This window comes from Mustela nivalis (genome assembly GCF_964662115.1).
Source record: "Mustela nivalis genome assembly, contig: HAP1_SCAFFOLD_919, whole genome shotgun sequence".
Taxonomy (NCBI): domain Eukaryota; kingdom Metazoa; phylum Chordata; class Mammalia; order Carnivora; family Mustelidae; genus Mustela; species Mustela nivalis.
The window spans coordinates 68,361-83,048 of record NW_028135745.1 but is presented as its reverse complement, the minus strand read 5'-3'; the positions used below and the strand labels follow the sequence as shown (position 1 = coordinate 83,048).

Sequence of the window (14,688 nt, the reverse complement as noted above, 5' to 3'; positions counted from 1 at the left end):
TTTAAAAGCAATCTTTGAAAGAGACTTCTTCTACAAAAGAATATAGAACTTTTGAACACAAGTGTTCAGCTAAACAAAAAAGTTCAGAATGGTCCAGATTGTAGGAAACCAAGAAATTAGAGACGGTCCGAGGGAAATGAGAGAGGCCTCAAATAAATTTAACCCAACGTCAATTTAACTGCCTCCGTACCAGGAGAATAGGAACCTTTACTTTTAGGGCAAGTCTGGATTGCACTGTATGAAAAGGGCCATGAATTCTTGGAGCAGAATGGTACAAGAAGCAGAAATGAGAGAAAGTCCTGGGTAAGTGTGGGCAGCACAATCACCACTTTGGGGTGGGGCCTGATTTTCTAAAATGACACCATTTGTAAAAAGGGTTTCAAATACTATTTTGACTGGTGATTGCATGTCCATAAAGAGTATTAATTATTTTGGGACTACCTCCAATGTTTAGATGCTCCGTCTTTGGAACACACTGATTGATTAGTTAATCTACAGCTGCTCCTGGTGCTTGGCAATTGTCCCCGTCTTGTTGCTAGGAGATCAAGACAGCTCCAAACCAGCCTGGATGACAGGCATCGTGAAGAGGTGGTGGGTTCTGCCGACGAGCCACAGTGCCATCAAGTGGTCACTCTGCAAAACGGTTCGACGGAGTGGGTTTGTGTCCCCTGTTCTCTAATTAGACCACTCAGGTTGTCTCTGTTCCAGACAAATTAGCCGGTTAGCTGAACCTCAGGGAATGGTGTATTCTCTCCATCCTCTTCTCATACAGTGAGGGGTTTTTTCCTTCCATAAATGAATGATGCCACAGCAAGCAGGAGGGTGAAGTTTAAAGAATGTTGGATGGGTTGGTAGACAGCATTTTAGTTCATCCTTACTCTGACCTCTCTTGGTTGTAATTTCTTCCCCTAAACAAGGAAGGGCATAGACAAGGTCTCTCAATGTCCTTTCTATCCCCAAATCCCTAATTCTTTGCTGCTTTTACATGCAGTTGTTCCAGAGCTTATCCTTGTGGCTGATCCTGGTCAAGGAGCTCCCACAGACCTTGGTGCTGTGGCTTCACGGTGAGTTTGAGCAGGTGGCAGCAAGGGTGGCGGGGGTGGCGGGAAGGATCGTGCCCACCACCAGAAGCCAAAACCACAAACTTCTCTGGCAAATGACTCTGCTTGCACATGTTTGATGGGAGTCCCCCTGGGTAAGCCTGTCCTTCCTAAGCAAGGAATTCTGGCCCAGGGAAGCCGCTCCAGGAGTCTTGGGTAAAATCCTGTGATATAAGGTCAATGGGAAAGCCTTTCTGAGCGGGATGTGCTCACAGACTCAGAGCAGCAGGCTGGCTGGACTCGGAGTCCGGCTCAGAGTCATTCCACCTCAAAGGATTCACCCCTGTCCCCTCCTCTGACAGTCTCTGGGAGCCAGATAGGAGGACTGGCTCTACTCTGCACCCGCCCCCCACTACCTTTCTACCGCTGTTTGGAGGCCCCACGATTCCAGATTCATCGAGCTGGGAGACTGGGTCCTTTATCATTCTCTCCAACAACCTGCCTCCTTGTGGCTTTAACTCTTTCTTGCCAGGCAGGTATGAGTTATTGTGAATGTTGTGCTGTCCTGCTGGGACTTCTGCAGATCTTCATCAATCTGTACACGATATTCAGGTTCCTCTGATTTCAGGATCAAGTGAGACAACAGGAATCCTGAATATTAAGCCAGCCTGAACCAAAATACAGCAAATTACCAACATGCTAAAAGAGTACAGCTGAATATGATTTGGTTGACACTTTTGTCATTATTTGGGGGATTCTATTAAAAAAAACCTACTTTCTATAATAAGAGGTCTTATGAGACTGTGTCACTGAATTTCCACCTACTGGGGTTAAACTCACAGAACATTCAAGACAGAATGGACCGTAGTACTCATCTTTTAGTTTAACTTGAGACCTAAAAATATATATCAAAATAAAATTGAGATGAATTATATTTAACTTTTTACAATCTAACTTCAAAAAATATGCCATCTAAAGGGACCAAAATAAAAGTATGCACCCCCAAATGGACAAAAATACAAGGGTCTTCTTTTTTAACAGGTCTGAACCTCAGAATCCAAGAGCCAATGAAATAACTGTCTAGCTCAGTCATTTTAGAGTGCCATCTGCTGATGTGGTAAGTGAGAAGATGAGGAGGAAAAAGAGAAGGAAGAAAAATTTGAGATGTTCTTTTTATCTCTTGAATCTGTTGACTGAAGGAAGCACCTCTACTTAAAAACATCGGCTCTGCAGACGTTTTGTACATGAGCTCTTTCATGGAGGTTGGTCCTGGCCCTGAATACCAAATCCAGTCTTGTCTCATTTCTCTGTGATTGGATCTCTGACGCTCAACACCACAAGTCCAAGAACCTATCAACTTATCCATGGCCAAAGAAAAGGTGAGGACAAATTGTCAAATTGTCAAATTTTGCCTAGACTCTCCTTTTAAACTGGCCAGATTTTCTTAGACCTTCTTTAGATTTTCACCAAGGTGGCACCCAGGAGGCCTGGTGAGGCCTGGCTGGGGTTGGTCATTCACATGCTCCTTAGAGAGACTTCTGTAATGTCATGGGAAGAGTGACATACTGGCAGTTAGAGGACCCGAGTGTGTGTGTGTGACAACCAGCCCTGTCACACTCTAATGCGGGCAACTCACACAACATGGCATCCCAGGTTCCTCATCTGTGAAGCAGAGATGCCAAGTGTGTCACAGAATTCTTCTGAGAGGATAAAATGAGATAGTGTTGGTAAAATCACCGAACAACTGGAATTATTTGCAGCTCTTAACTGGGATGTGAAAATGCATACGAGTCTTGTCTATAAGCCTCCTATTGTTTAAATAAGAACGTTTTAATAATGTGCTAGCCCTACATTTGAAATAACCAAAACCCGACAAGCAGAGAAGAAAACCTCGAGATAACCACAGGCAAAGAAAAGTCTGGGCTTGGCAAGGGTGTGATGATGTAACCTGGAGAGAGATGTGGGGAAAGAGGTGATGGCTGGGGAAATGGCCTCATGTCTGAGTCTCTAGGACAGTGAAGAAAGTGCTCCTTGTTCTTGCTGTCTTTAGTGTAGGGTAGAGCTGGGCACTCAAAGACCTCTGCCTGAACTGCAGAGCCCAGAGAAGTACCACCTGTTGTTTCTCCTGTTGGCATTTTCTGGCTTGTCTAGCAAGGACACCTACTCATTGGCTTGAGTTTAACTCAAAGAAGAGAAGTAAACATCCCAGACACAGCCTAGATGGGATACAGATGTGAGAAAAATACATTATGACTTCAGAATTTTCAGGGCATCATTAGTTGCTTAGGTTAAGGGGGAATGGAAAAAAGAGAGAGAGAGAAAGAGAGAAATTAGGCAACTTGATTATCAATTTTCTTTCCCTAAGAATCCTGACTGAAATTCAATCACAAACTTCCCAGCAAGTTCCAACCCATTTCATCCTATGGAGTACATTCTATAGGAGATCTGGACAGTGGTTTCTCGGAAGAAGGTAATGTAAAAACATATACAATATTAACACTACCTCAGTGTTACTTAGAGTAATGCAAGTCTCTGAAATGTGAGACACAGAAAATTGCATTCGGAACCAGAAGCCCACAGTTAAAAAATTTCAGAAGGGAGGAGAAAAAGCAGACAGAATAAAACTAAGTTGAGTCATGAATCAAAGACTGTGTGTATGGTTTATGCTTTTGGGACCTAATAAGGGTAAGTAAAAAGTAGGAAAGCATTACCTTTTTTTTTTAATGAATGTAACTAATACAGTAAAGGGACTACTGACCATAGCTCAAGGTGAAAGCTTCCTCTAAAACAAAAAGCAGCCAAATAAAACCACAGTTTACAAAATAAAACATTTCCCTCAGAAAGCTGATTGGGGGAAAAAAAAAACATATAAAAAGCTCCTTTTTTTAGAGTTAAAGCTTTTTAATCTCTGGCACATAACAATAATTGAAAGAATTCTGCGAAATTACACAAAAGTATTTGGCGGATTTGAATTAATGGGCCAAGCGAGCTTTTTTTCCTTGGCTTCTCTGTCAAATGAATCATATATCGAGTCTTTGGTTATAGTTTTGGCCGTGGGAGGAATTTCTGAAATGCCAACGTAGTTTTTTTTGGCCATCCTTGAACTGGTTGTGATAGTATAGGCATTGCTTCGGTAACATTTCATCGAAGACATGCAAAAAGTCTCTTTCATTCCTCTCCTAAAGTTGGCATTATAGATGGAATACAGCGTAGGTTTAGAGGCTGAAGAACTAAAGGATATCCACGTGATAGCTGTGAAAACAAGGGAACTTTTCTTCAAGTCTCGTTCGTGGGGGTGCCACAGCTGAGCCACATGGAAAGGCAACCAGGAGAGCAAAAACAACAGATTTAAAATGAGGAACATCTTGATCGTTTTCACTTTGGTCCTTGGGACAATGTTCATGGTCCTCCTCACTGTTCGGCCATCAGTGCCTATTCTCCAAATGTACTTCACAACCTTCTGGTAAAACAAGATGATGAGGACAGACGGGATCACAAAGCTCACCAAGAAATGGATGACGCTATAGGCAGTTCCTTCCCAGGAGGAAGGGAAGAAATAGTTGCAGTGATTGTCCCAGCTTGAGCCAAAGAAAAAGAACACGGGGGTCACAAAGGCAGCATCGAAGACCCACGAGGCCACGATCATTTTCTTGGCCTTCTCTCTGGACACCTTGAAGCTCAGGGGGTAGACAATGGTGTAGAACCGGTCTATGCAGATGGAGAGGAGAACATAGATCTGGACGCCTGGGGTGAGGTACTGGAAATACCGCACGACCTTGCACATGACGCTGCCGAGCGTCCACCTGCCGGTGGCAAACTGCAGCAAGACGAAAGGCGTGCTGGCCATGCTGACGAGGAGGTCCGCGCATGCCATGGAGACCACAAAGTAGTTGGTGGTGGACTGAGTCCTCCTGCTCCGGTGGATGACCAGACAAACCAGGGAATTGCCGAAGACAGAAAACAACCACAGGGCCCCAAAGAAAATGCTGGCCGTGGCCACCTCGCCAGGTTTCAGCCCCGGCTCCACGTCTGTTCTGTTGCTCATCCAGCCACGCACCTCATGGAATTCTGTCAGGTCACGGCGTGGCACGGAGGAGGCGACCTCTGTGCAGCTGTGGTTTTGCAGGGGCACCAGCAGTGTGGGAATAACCAAGGGTGGCTTGCTGCTGTTCTCCATTCTGGGAGCAAAAACCATACTCACTTGCTTCCTCTCAGTTCTGGGTAAGAAAAGAAGAAGGAGGCCTCTTGTTAAAATGGTGTCATGCAGAGCAACCCCCAAGCCTACCGATCTTACTGACACTGGGTTGTCATTCGCCAGGGAGGAGGACTTGTGCCTTGGCAGGAAAACGGGACTACTATCCAGAAACAGCTTGGGCTCCGTCTCTCTTTCGTTTCAGGAGCTGTTTTAGCGGATCCCAGCTCAGGCTCTCTCTGGACTCCCCCTCTTTTGACCCTTCGTCAAATGGGGTAGAACTCGTGCCAAGCCCCACCCCTGAACATACCCATGTCGCCCTCACTCACCAGGGACCACGAAGGGTGAAGGTGCTTGGATCTGGCTCATGGCGAGGGCACCACCCCCCAAAGGAAGAGCTGCTGGAATGGGGGGTCAGTAGATGAGAAGTTTTTAAAGGTTGTGACACTGAAGCAATGTGGCTGTGAGCAGAAAACATGAGGAGATGGAAACACACAGATGTCAGCTCTGGAAATGGCTTCCGGCAATCTGTGCATACAGACTGGCTGGCTCCTGGAAGGGGCCCCATTCTTCCTTCTGCAGAGCTTCCAGTACAGAAGCACAAGGCAAGTACACAGAGCCACCGTATGTAACCCTTACAGGAGCCAGAATAGCGCCTAATTTAATGACCTCTGAAAATGGCTCACTTTTTTCCCAAAGAGGATGTGCTTCATGTTCTAATAGCCTTGCCACTTATCCATGACATACCTTGAGGCCTGTCTGCTTGTTACTGTTTCATAAGAGGACATATTGACAGGAGAACATACAAGGTGTCCTCTAAAGAATGTAACCAGGTTACTGGGAAGCTTATGGTCTCTAGATGACTAAAAGCAACCAACTATTAACTGTTAGCTTTTCAAAAGCTTATGATCCTTAGATATAGAAGAATATTATAAAGCCTAGCCTTTATTTTAATTTTGGGGGGAGCTACTTGGTGAGGGAAAAAATTATCCTTTTACATAGGTAAAATGATTATATACTTGTGAGCTTTTCAGTTAAAATTGGGGTGACTTGGGTCACAGTTGGATTATTAAGGTCTAACGTGGTCTGAATCTCTTAAGCAGAAAAGAGAAAGCACAGCCCCTAAATCCAAAATAACCAGAGCAATTCCATGGGGGCTGTAGATAAGAGGACAGCATCCAGCATCAGGGCCCAGGGTCCCCCGCAGTGGGTTCCCGTGACTAGCCTCACAAAGAAACATTTCTGAAGTTTTAGAGGTGGGATTAAGGCACACGTTTTTGGGGTTTTTTTTAAGATTTCATTTTTTTTTTTAAAGTAATCTCTACACCCAATGTGGGGCTCAAACTCACAACCCCAAGATCAAGAGTTGCATGCTCCACCCACTGAGCCAGCCAGGTACCCTGAGGACAGTTCTTCGGATCCGTAGTCAGACGCATTATCCATTGCACCAATGGCCCTCCTTCTGAGGACAGTTTTTAATGAATGAACAGTTCTTACTGGCCTGCTTTTCCTCGAAGGACTTTTGCACTTATTTGTAGCAGGGAGAGGAGTGTTAATATATACTGTCCTCACCAAGAAACCACATTCAACAAAAATCTGGAGCTCAGGGCAGTCCCATATTATCTTCAGGGTTTTGTTTGTTTGTATTGTCCATGAGGCAGCCCCACTTGATTTCTCAAAAGAAATGTAAGATAATTAGACATTTGACTATTAGAAGTCCTTTAAGCATGGCTGGCTGGTTGAGAGTCAGTTGTAAGAATAGCAACCATACTTCCCTTATTAAAAAAATCAGGATATGCAGTCTGAACACAGAACATGAGATCTAAAATTAGCACTGTCCTAGAAAATCTGGAATGCATGACCCTTGTACTTATAAAATTGAAGTAATCTCCTCACCTTCATTTGTGTAAAGCCTACAAAATGTCCCCCAATTTTTTTAAAGATTTAAAATTTAGGGGTACATGGCTGGCTCAATGCAACCTGATCTCAGGGTTATGAGTTCAAGCCCCACATTGGGTGTAGAGATTACTTACAAATTAAATCTTAAAATAAAATAAAGATTTAAAGTTTAAAGGAGACAAACAAGTCTCCCAGGCAAAAAGGGCTGTTGTAAGTATTTTGGATATCTGCGGCCTAAATAAAACAGGAGTTGGTGCCACAGGCACTCTTCTGTATTCAATACCCATTATTTTGAAACCTGTGAACTGACTTGTTTCTCTCTTCCTCCCATAGCAAAACCTTGAAGATGAAACTCCAGTTTACCACCACAACTTGGGCACCGTGAGGCCTCCCATCTGCCATCACTTCCTCCAGCTGCATGTCACCAGTGAGTGTGTCTGCCCACTCTTCTAGCCCCACCACTGGGAGCAGAGGGTCCCGCTCCTCAGAAACTGGACGAGGGAGCCTTGAGGAGCTCCTGACTCCACGTCTCCCCCTGATGATGGCACAGCTGTTCTGACTCTACGCAGAATCACTGCAGCTCTGTTTATTCATTCCAGAAATCAAGACACTATGCTAGGTACTAGGGAGACAAAGGGAAGTAAGGCCAAGAAGAAGGCAAATGTATACACAAGCTGTGTGATCATATTATAACTACATCCTAAAATAATTAAGACTGACACAACCAGACAAGGAGCTAAGTGGCAGAGGAAAACAAGGACCCGATTTTGCACGGGATAGGAGAAGGAAAGATTTCACAAAGGAGGTGAGGTCCGAGTTGGGGACAAGGAGACCAGGTCTTCTTCAGGAAGATAAGGGAATGAAAAAACATTCCACGGGAGAGAGAACGAACATGGAATGGTCTGGGTGTTGGAGGGGGTCATCTTTCTGGGTTGATCTTTTTGGGGCCCTTTTCCCTTTAGAGACCTCATTTTTCTGCCAATCATACCTTCCAGAGTTTATCGTTTTTAAATGCCTGATAATCAGACTGGCCTAACTTTCCCCCAAGGTTACAATGAGAGGTTATATTTTCTGTATTCATGGGCTGCGATGTGATCAGACAGTGGATGAGAATATTAACATATCCAGAACAGTTGTGGTATCCTTGTTCACACAGCACTTCAGTATTTTCCAAGTGTGTTTTGCTTTACAACAATGGTTCTCTAGCTCAGCAATGCAGTTGACCCTTTATCTTTTTTTTTTCTTTAAGATTTTATTTATTTATTTGACAGAGATCACAAGTAGGCAGAGAGGCAGGCAGAGAGAGAGAGAGGGAAGCAGGCTCCCTGCTGAGCAGAGAGTCCAATGCAGGGCTCGATCCCAGGACCCTGGGATCATGACCTGAGCTAAATGAAGACAGAGGCTTAACCCATTGAGCCACCCAGATGCCCCGAGAAAGCTTTAAAAAAATACCCCTGCTCTAGTCCTACCCCCAGAGAGTGAACTGAACTGGTCCAGAGAGCAGCCTGGGCAGCAAGAAATTTCAGGGTTCCCCAGGCGACCGTCACGTGCAGCCAAGATAAGGAATTCCTGCTTTAGAACCATTCCCATGTTTCTGTCATTCCCCCACCAAGCTGGGGGCTCCCAGAGGAAGAATGTTATTCTTTTTCTTTACATTAATAATTTTTTATTAAGTATTTACTGAAAAAAATCCATGACATGTGTGACTCCTGCTCTACAGGGTTCTGCTAGGAGAATTAAACCAGAGATAGAGTGACTGCGTCTTCTCTGGAGCTGAAACACTGATGACCATGGAGACAGGGAAAACGAATCCTGAGCAGAGCAGGGCAGGCGAAACTGAAGTCCCCTTGGACAACTGTTACCTGCAGAAGAATTCCCATTGAAGGAGAGTGAAGGTAGCTGAGGGGGTCCTCAGACAGGTTTCTGCAATCCCCACTCCAGAAAAAAACAGTATGCCATATTATAAGTAAGTTCTAGGGTCCCAAAGTAAAATTTCAGAAAGGTTTCCCTGCTTCATTGACTTGGAAATAAATCCCTCTTCAGAGCAGTGTTTCTGAAATACAAGGGCTGCGTAACTGATTTTTATGTCTGAGTCGTCCATATGCAGGAATTTTAACAGCAACAGGAAAGACTTGTTTCCTGCTCAACCTATGTTTTCCTATCCAGTTCTGTGACTGCCACATGACACACCCCACTGACTGAAGGCCTTTATTAAAATATATCTCTATACAGGGGCACCTGGGTGGCTCAATTGGTTAAGTGTCCAACTCTTGGTTTTGGCTCAGGTCGTGATCTTAGTATCATGAGATTGAACCCCACAGCAGGCTCTGCACAGGCGTGGAACCTGCCCAAGATTCTCTCTCTCCCTTCCCCCAACCCCTTCCCCAACTCTTTCTCTTTCAAAAAAATTTTTTTTAAGTATGTAATACTTGAAAATAAGGCAAAGAGAGTATAGCAGATCTTCCTAATGTCATGCTAAGAGATTGTTAAATTGGCTTCCCCCAAGAATTATTTAATTCTCTGGGAGAAAGCATCCATGCTTGACTTTGCTATTTACTATATGATGAGAGCCCAGACATGTGAAGGTACGTGTTAACGTGCAGATTTCTGTCCAGCAGAAAAAATAACCCCCAAATTTATGAACTTATTGCTCTGTAGGACATTAACTGGCTCTGTGTCTTCCTAGCAATCTTATGTCCACCTTCTTTAATAATAATAATAAAAAAAAAGACAATAACAAAACCCTATAAATACCTATTTATTTGAATGCTCTCAGAACCAGCCAATTGATGTCACCGATTCCTTCAGGAGTAAGTTGACAAATCTCTGGCATGCATTCATCCTCTATTTGTATAAGACCCATTATTTTATTATTCATTCATTCATTCATTTATTCATTCATTCACTCATTCCCTTATGGGGGGACAGAAGGAGAGAGAGTGAATCTTAAGCAGACTCCATGCCCACTGCAGAGTTGATTCTATGACCCTGAAATTGTGAACGGAGCTGAAATCAAGAGTCAGATACTTAATCAGCTCAGCCATGCAAGCACCCCAGCAGTATGACCCTAGCTTTCTGAAAATCACCCTGAGAGGTGGATGAATGTATGAATGATGAGACGCACATGAAAGGACCACAAGGAGGTACAGAGGGGCTCGGCTGACAGACTCCGTGTACATCACAGTTCTGCCTGAGGTGATTCTTGGCAAAGCATATCAACTGGTATTTAGGCTTATTCTTTTTTTTTTTTTTAATTTTATTTATTTATTTGTCAGAGAGAGAGAGAGAGTGAGCACAGGTAGGCAGAGTGATAGAGAGAGAAGCAGGCTCCCTGCGGAGCAAGGAGCCCGATGCGGGACTCGATCCCAGGATGCTGGGATCATGACCTGAGCCGAAGGTAGCTGCTTAACCAACTGAGCCACCCAGGCGTCCCTAGGCTTGTTTTTGAGTCCAAGAATCCTAACAATGAATGTGTTTTCCCTCATGAAATTATAAAGATTCACAGACATTCTCACAACATAGGAAGACCATTTTTATTTCTGACATTTGTTCAAAAATTTAATGTCAAACTAGAATTTTTATAATGTTGAATTTTTATATGATTTGGTTGGAAAAAAGAAAACCTGCAGCATTTTCTGTAGAATAGTAAGCATCTGCTGGACCAAAGCCAACACCTACTATAAGGCTGTTTACTAATGACCAATAAGATTAATTACAAGGACAGCAGTTTAACATTAATACTATGGAGAGTTGATATTTTATGCTTATCTTATGTCAGGTATCTTTAAGGTAGGTAATATTATTAGCTCTGTTTCACAGATGGAATAAACTAAGTTCCTCCCCAAGATCATGCAGTTATAAAGGAGTCACCCCAGACTGCCTCACTCCAAAGTCCATGCACTTAACCACCCCTGGGGCTTCATGCATGAGGAGGCCACAAAAGGCAGGATCTGAATTCAGAGGGTCAAACGGCTGTATGGGGATAGGTCTTTCTTGACTCCTCAATCAAACAGAGGAATGTAAAATTATTCTGCCACAGCCTTTTGCCTACCCACAGATACATCTGTTCAATATGCTAGCTCAGAAATATGTGACATAGTGAACATTTGGGGAAAAAAATCACTCCCACCACATACTGCACAGAGGCTTGGCATCAAAAGTGCAGTAGACATGTTGGTCTGGAAATACAGCCTTTCTTCAGAATAGCCCCTGAGACTACAGGAAATTCATTATGACAGATGAACTCTTGTAGCCTTTAAACGCAGGATGAAAGCCGAACTCTAAACCAGTGTGAACTGGAGGTAGGAGAAGTTTGATCAGTGGTACTGGCCCAGGTCAGAAACTGCCTCCTTTAAATTTTAATTGTTATAACTTAGAGAATACCACAGTTGTAGAGATTTTCTCTTAAACATTTCATGACGATGGAGGCTCTGCGTATATGTGAAAAGAAGAAATGCCCAGAACAGGGGTGGGTGACTGGCTTGCCTGAGCTCCCCAGAACCAGCTGTATGCATTTCTTCCCAACTCCAATGACATCATGTTGGCATAAATCAGCCACGGTTGGAACAGTCACACCATGGAAATGGACAAATACCACAAATGGGGTTTTTTGCCCCCTGTGCACCCAGCTATCCCACATTTACCAACCTACCACTTCCAGTAGGATACGATTTACAGGGCGACATCTCCCAGAGCCCTGAATTTACAAACATCAAAGGAGGCCACAGAAGGCATCAGAAGCTTCCCGAGTGGCTCTCTTGCTCTCTGGCCCTGAGCTGCGGCTCTAGGGTGCACATTGAGCCAAGTGCTTCATGACTTTGGTGGTGGCACAGGAAAACCAGGGAGGATAAGACACATTCTCACAATGGGCCGCCCAGGTACAGCTGCCAGATGAAATACAGGATGCCCGGGTCAAGGCAAATGCCAGATCAATGACATTTTCTTGGCATAGATATGGACCGCACAATATTCAACTGGTGTCTTCTATTTTTATTAGCTAAATCTAGCAAACTTATACCCAGAACGTAATCCTGTGCTAAAAAAACATCTATTCTTCATCTTACAACACAGGGATATTGTGAAGTGGATATGTACACAGGCTTTGAAGTCAGACAGCTGAAGTGTGACACACTAGGGTCACACACTAACTATTTGTGTCACCCAGGACACATTTTCTAACCCTCTTGAGCTACAGTTTTCTTATCTGTCAAACAAGGATGATTAGTCCCTATCTCACTTGATTTTTGTGAAGTTTACATGAGATAATATATGCACAGGAGTTAAATGAGTTAACACAAGTCAGTCTGTCTGGTACAAGGAAATACTCAAGAAGTGTTATCCCTGTACAGTTCTATAAATTACCTAACACAGTGTTAGATAAATTATAGATAATTATATCCCTGTATAGGGATAACACTTATTGTGTTAGATAACACAGTGTTAGATAATTTATAAGCACATAGCACGTGCTTAAACAATTAGCACTCTTGGGGCACCTGGGTGGCTTAGTTAGACAAGTCTGACTTTGGTTCAGGTCATGCTCTTAGGGTCCTGGGATCCAGTCCCACATAGGTGTCCCTACTCAGCAAGGAGTCTGCTTCTCCCTCTCCTCCCACCCCTGGCCCCGCTCGTGCTCGCGCATGCACACACGCACTCTCTAGCTTGCAAAATCTTTTTTTAAAAAATTAGCACTCTTATGGAGGGTCCTCAGAAAGTTAAAAATAGAACTACCTCATGATCCAGCAATTGCACTTCTAGGTATTTACCCAAAGAATAAAAAAATACTGAAAAAAAAAATACTGATTCAAAGGGAAACATGCATCCCAATATTTACAGCAGCATTATCAACAATGGCCAAATTATGGAAACAGCCCAAGTCGATCGACTGATGAATGGATAAAAAAGATGGGTGTGTGTGTGTGCATGTGAGTGTAATGGAACAGCAGCCATAAAAAAGAAGGGAATATTGCCATTTACAATGACATGGATGGAGCTAGAGAGTGTTATGTTAAGCAAAATAAGTCAGTCAGAGAAAGACAAATACCATATTATTTTACATATATGTAAAATTTACGAAACATATAAGCACAGGAAAAAAAGAGAGAGACAAACCAAGAAAGAGACCCTTAACTATAGAGAACAAACTAATGGCTACCAGAGGGGAGGGGAGTAGGGGATGGATGAAATGTGTGGTGGGGATTAGGGCATGCACTTGTGAGGAGCACGGGGTGATATATGGAAGTGCTGAATCACTGCACTGTACCTCTGAAACTAACATTATACTCTATGTTAACTAACTGGAATTTAAATTAAAACTTATTAAAAATATTTTAAACTTAGCCCTCTTACTATTGTTAGCCCATAAAAGTCTTAAAAGCCCTATGACAAGCAAATTTTAGTAACCACATCAAACATCACGTACTATAGTGATAATACTAACACGAGTCACATAATTTAACTATATTAAGAGCCAGTGGCTTTGGGGGAGGAGCCTAGTACTTAATCATCATTCACAATGTTGGTTTTAAGGGGAAAATCACTAAGGTCCAAATAAATCAACACAACCTTTCCCCAAGTTGGACATGATTTCTTTTAGTGACATATTAGCCCATAAAACTTTTTTCTATACCCTAAACCAAAACATGTAATACAATGAGTTGAATATTTCTCAAAAGCATCTAAAATCTACTCTGCTAAATTACTTCCATTAGGTAATTTTGAGTACTTGCCAAAAACCTCGTATTTCCAATGAAAAGAACTTCCCCTCCACCATTTGAGACTCTTAGTATCACAGGCTAATAAGCCTAGAATTTTCTTGAATGCCCTTTTCCCCTTTCCTATTATAGATTATGAAATATATACAAATATTCCTCCATAGTATTTCTAGCTCTGTGCCTTTCAATCTGTTTCCCAACTGCGATTAAGCTCAGTTTCCTGAGATCAGACTGGGTACACCATCTTTGTGTTTGGAGACTGGTTGTCTAAGGAACTACATTTACTCTTCTACCACATTTACCTTTCTTTGTCCTTCACGTGAATTTTAAAGTATCAGAAATAAAAAGTCAGCATCACAGGAGTGATTTCTGGAAACAAGAAGGCTTCTATCCCAACTCCTCTTACCATTAGAATATCACTCTTTTAAGGTCAAGGTCCCAATTAAAATGTAATATGTACGTAATTCCTATGTAAAATGTAATGCTTGGGAGTCCAAGCTTTACTCCACAAGGTTTCTGCTGGCTGCCAGCTGCAGGCCTCTCCAAATTCTTTACAAACAGTGTTGCAGGAGAAAATGTTAGGTCATACTGGCACCCCAACATGGGTATGTATAAAGGACAGTGGCCAGTATTTCTTACCGTATTGCCACTTAGTAAAGTCGTGCATAGGAGGGATGCAGCTCCAGACCTAAAAATACTAAACTTGTCCCTCTCTCTACTGTTCCCACAAAATCTGTAAAGTCAAATAAGGTGGGGAAAAAAGAAATAAACATTAAGAAACTTCACCCTAAGAAATGACTATGTTGTTACGATGGTATATGTAAAATCATCTTCTATTTCACAT

At 42.9% G+C, this 14,688-nt stretch overlaps 1 protein-coding gene and 1 long non-coding RNA gene across 8 annotated transcripts in view; one reads left to right on the top strand and one right to left on the bottom strand.

Moving 5' to 3' along the window:
* On the top strand, positions 1-8,349 carry LOC309857573. The gene is made up of 5 exons (XR_014307783.1): positions 1-303; positions 540-657; positions 992-1,064; positions 2,082-2,157; positions 7,465-8,349. It is a non-coding gene; the product is annotated as an uncharacterized lncRNA (long non-coding RNA).
* GPR19 (G protein-coupled receptor 19) overlaps positions 3,921-14,688 on the bottom strand; it is a 36,125-nt gene continuing 25,357 nt past the window's right edge. For 6 of the 7 annotated variants that reach the window (XM_082750300.1, XM_082750299.1, XM_082750294.1 and 3 more), the window contains one exon: positions 3,921-5,257. In XM_082750300.1, coding sequence (XP_082606426.1) covers positions 3,985-5,235 — 1,251 coding nt within the window. In that variant the 5' untranslated portion in view covers positions 5,236-5,257 and the 3' untranslated portion in view covers positions 3,921-3,984. Of the gene's footprint in view, positions 5,258-5,561; positions 5,694-14,688 lie in introns of all 7 variants that reach the window. The other variant, XM_082750297.1, reaches the window with a different exon arrangement.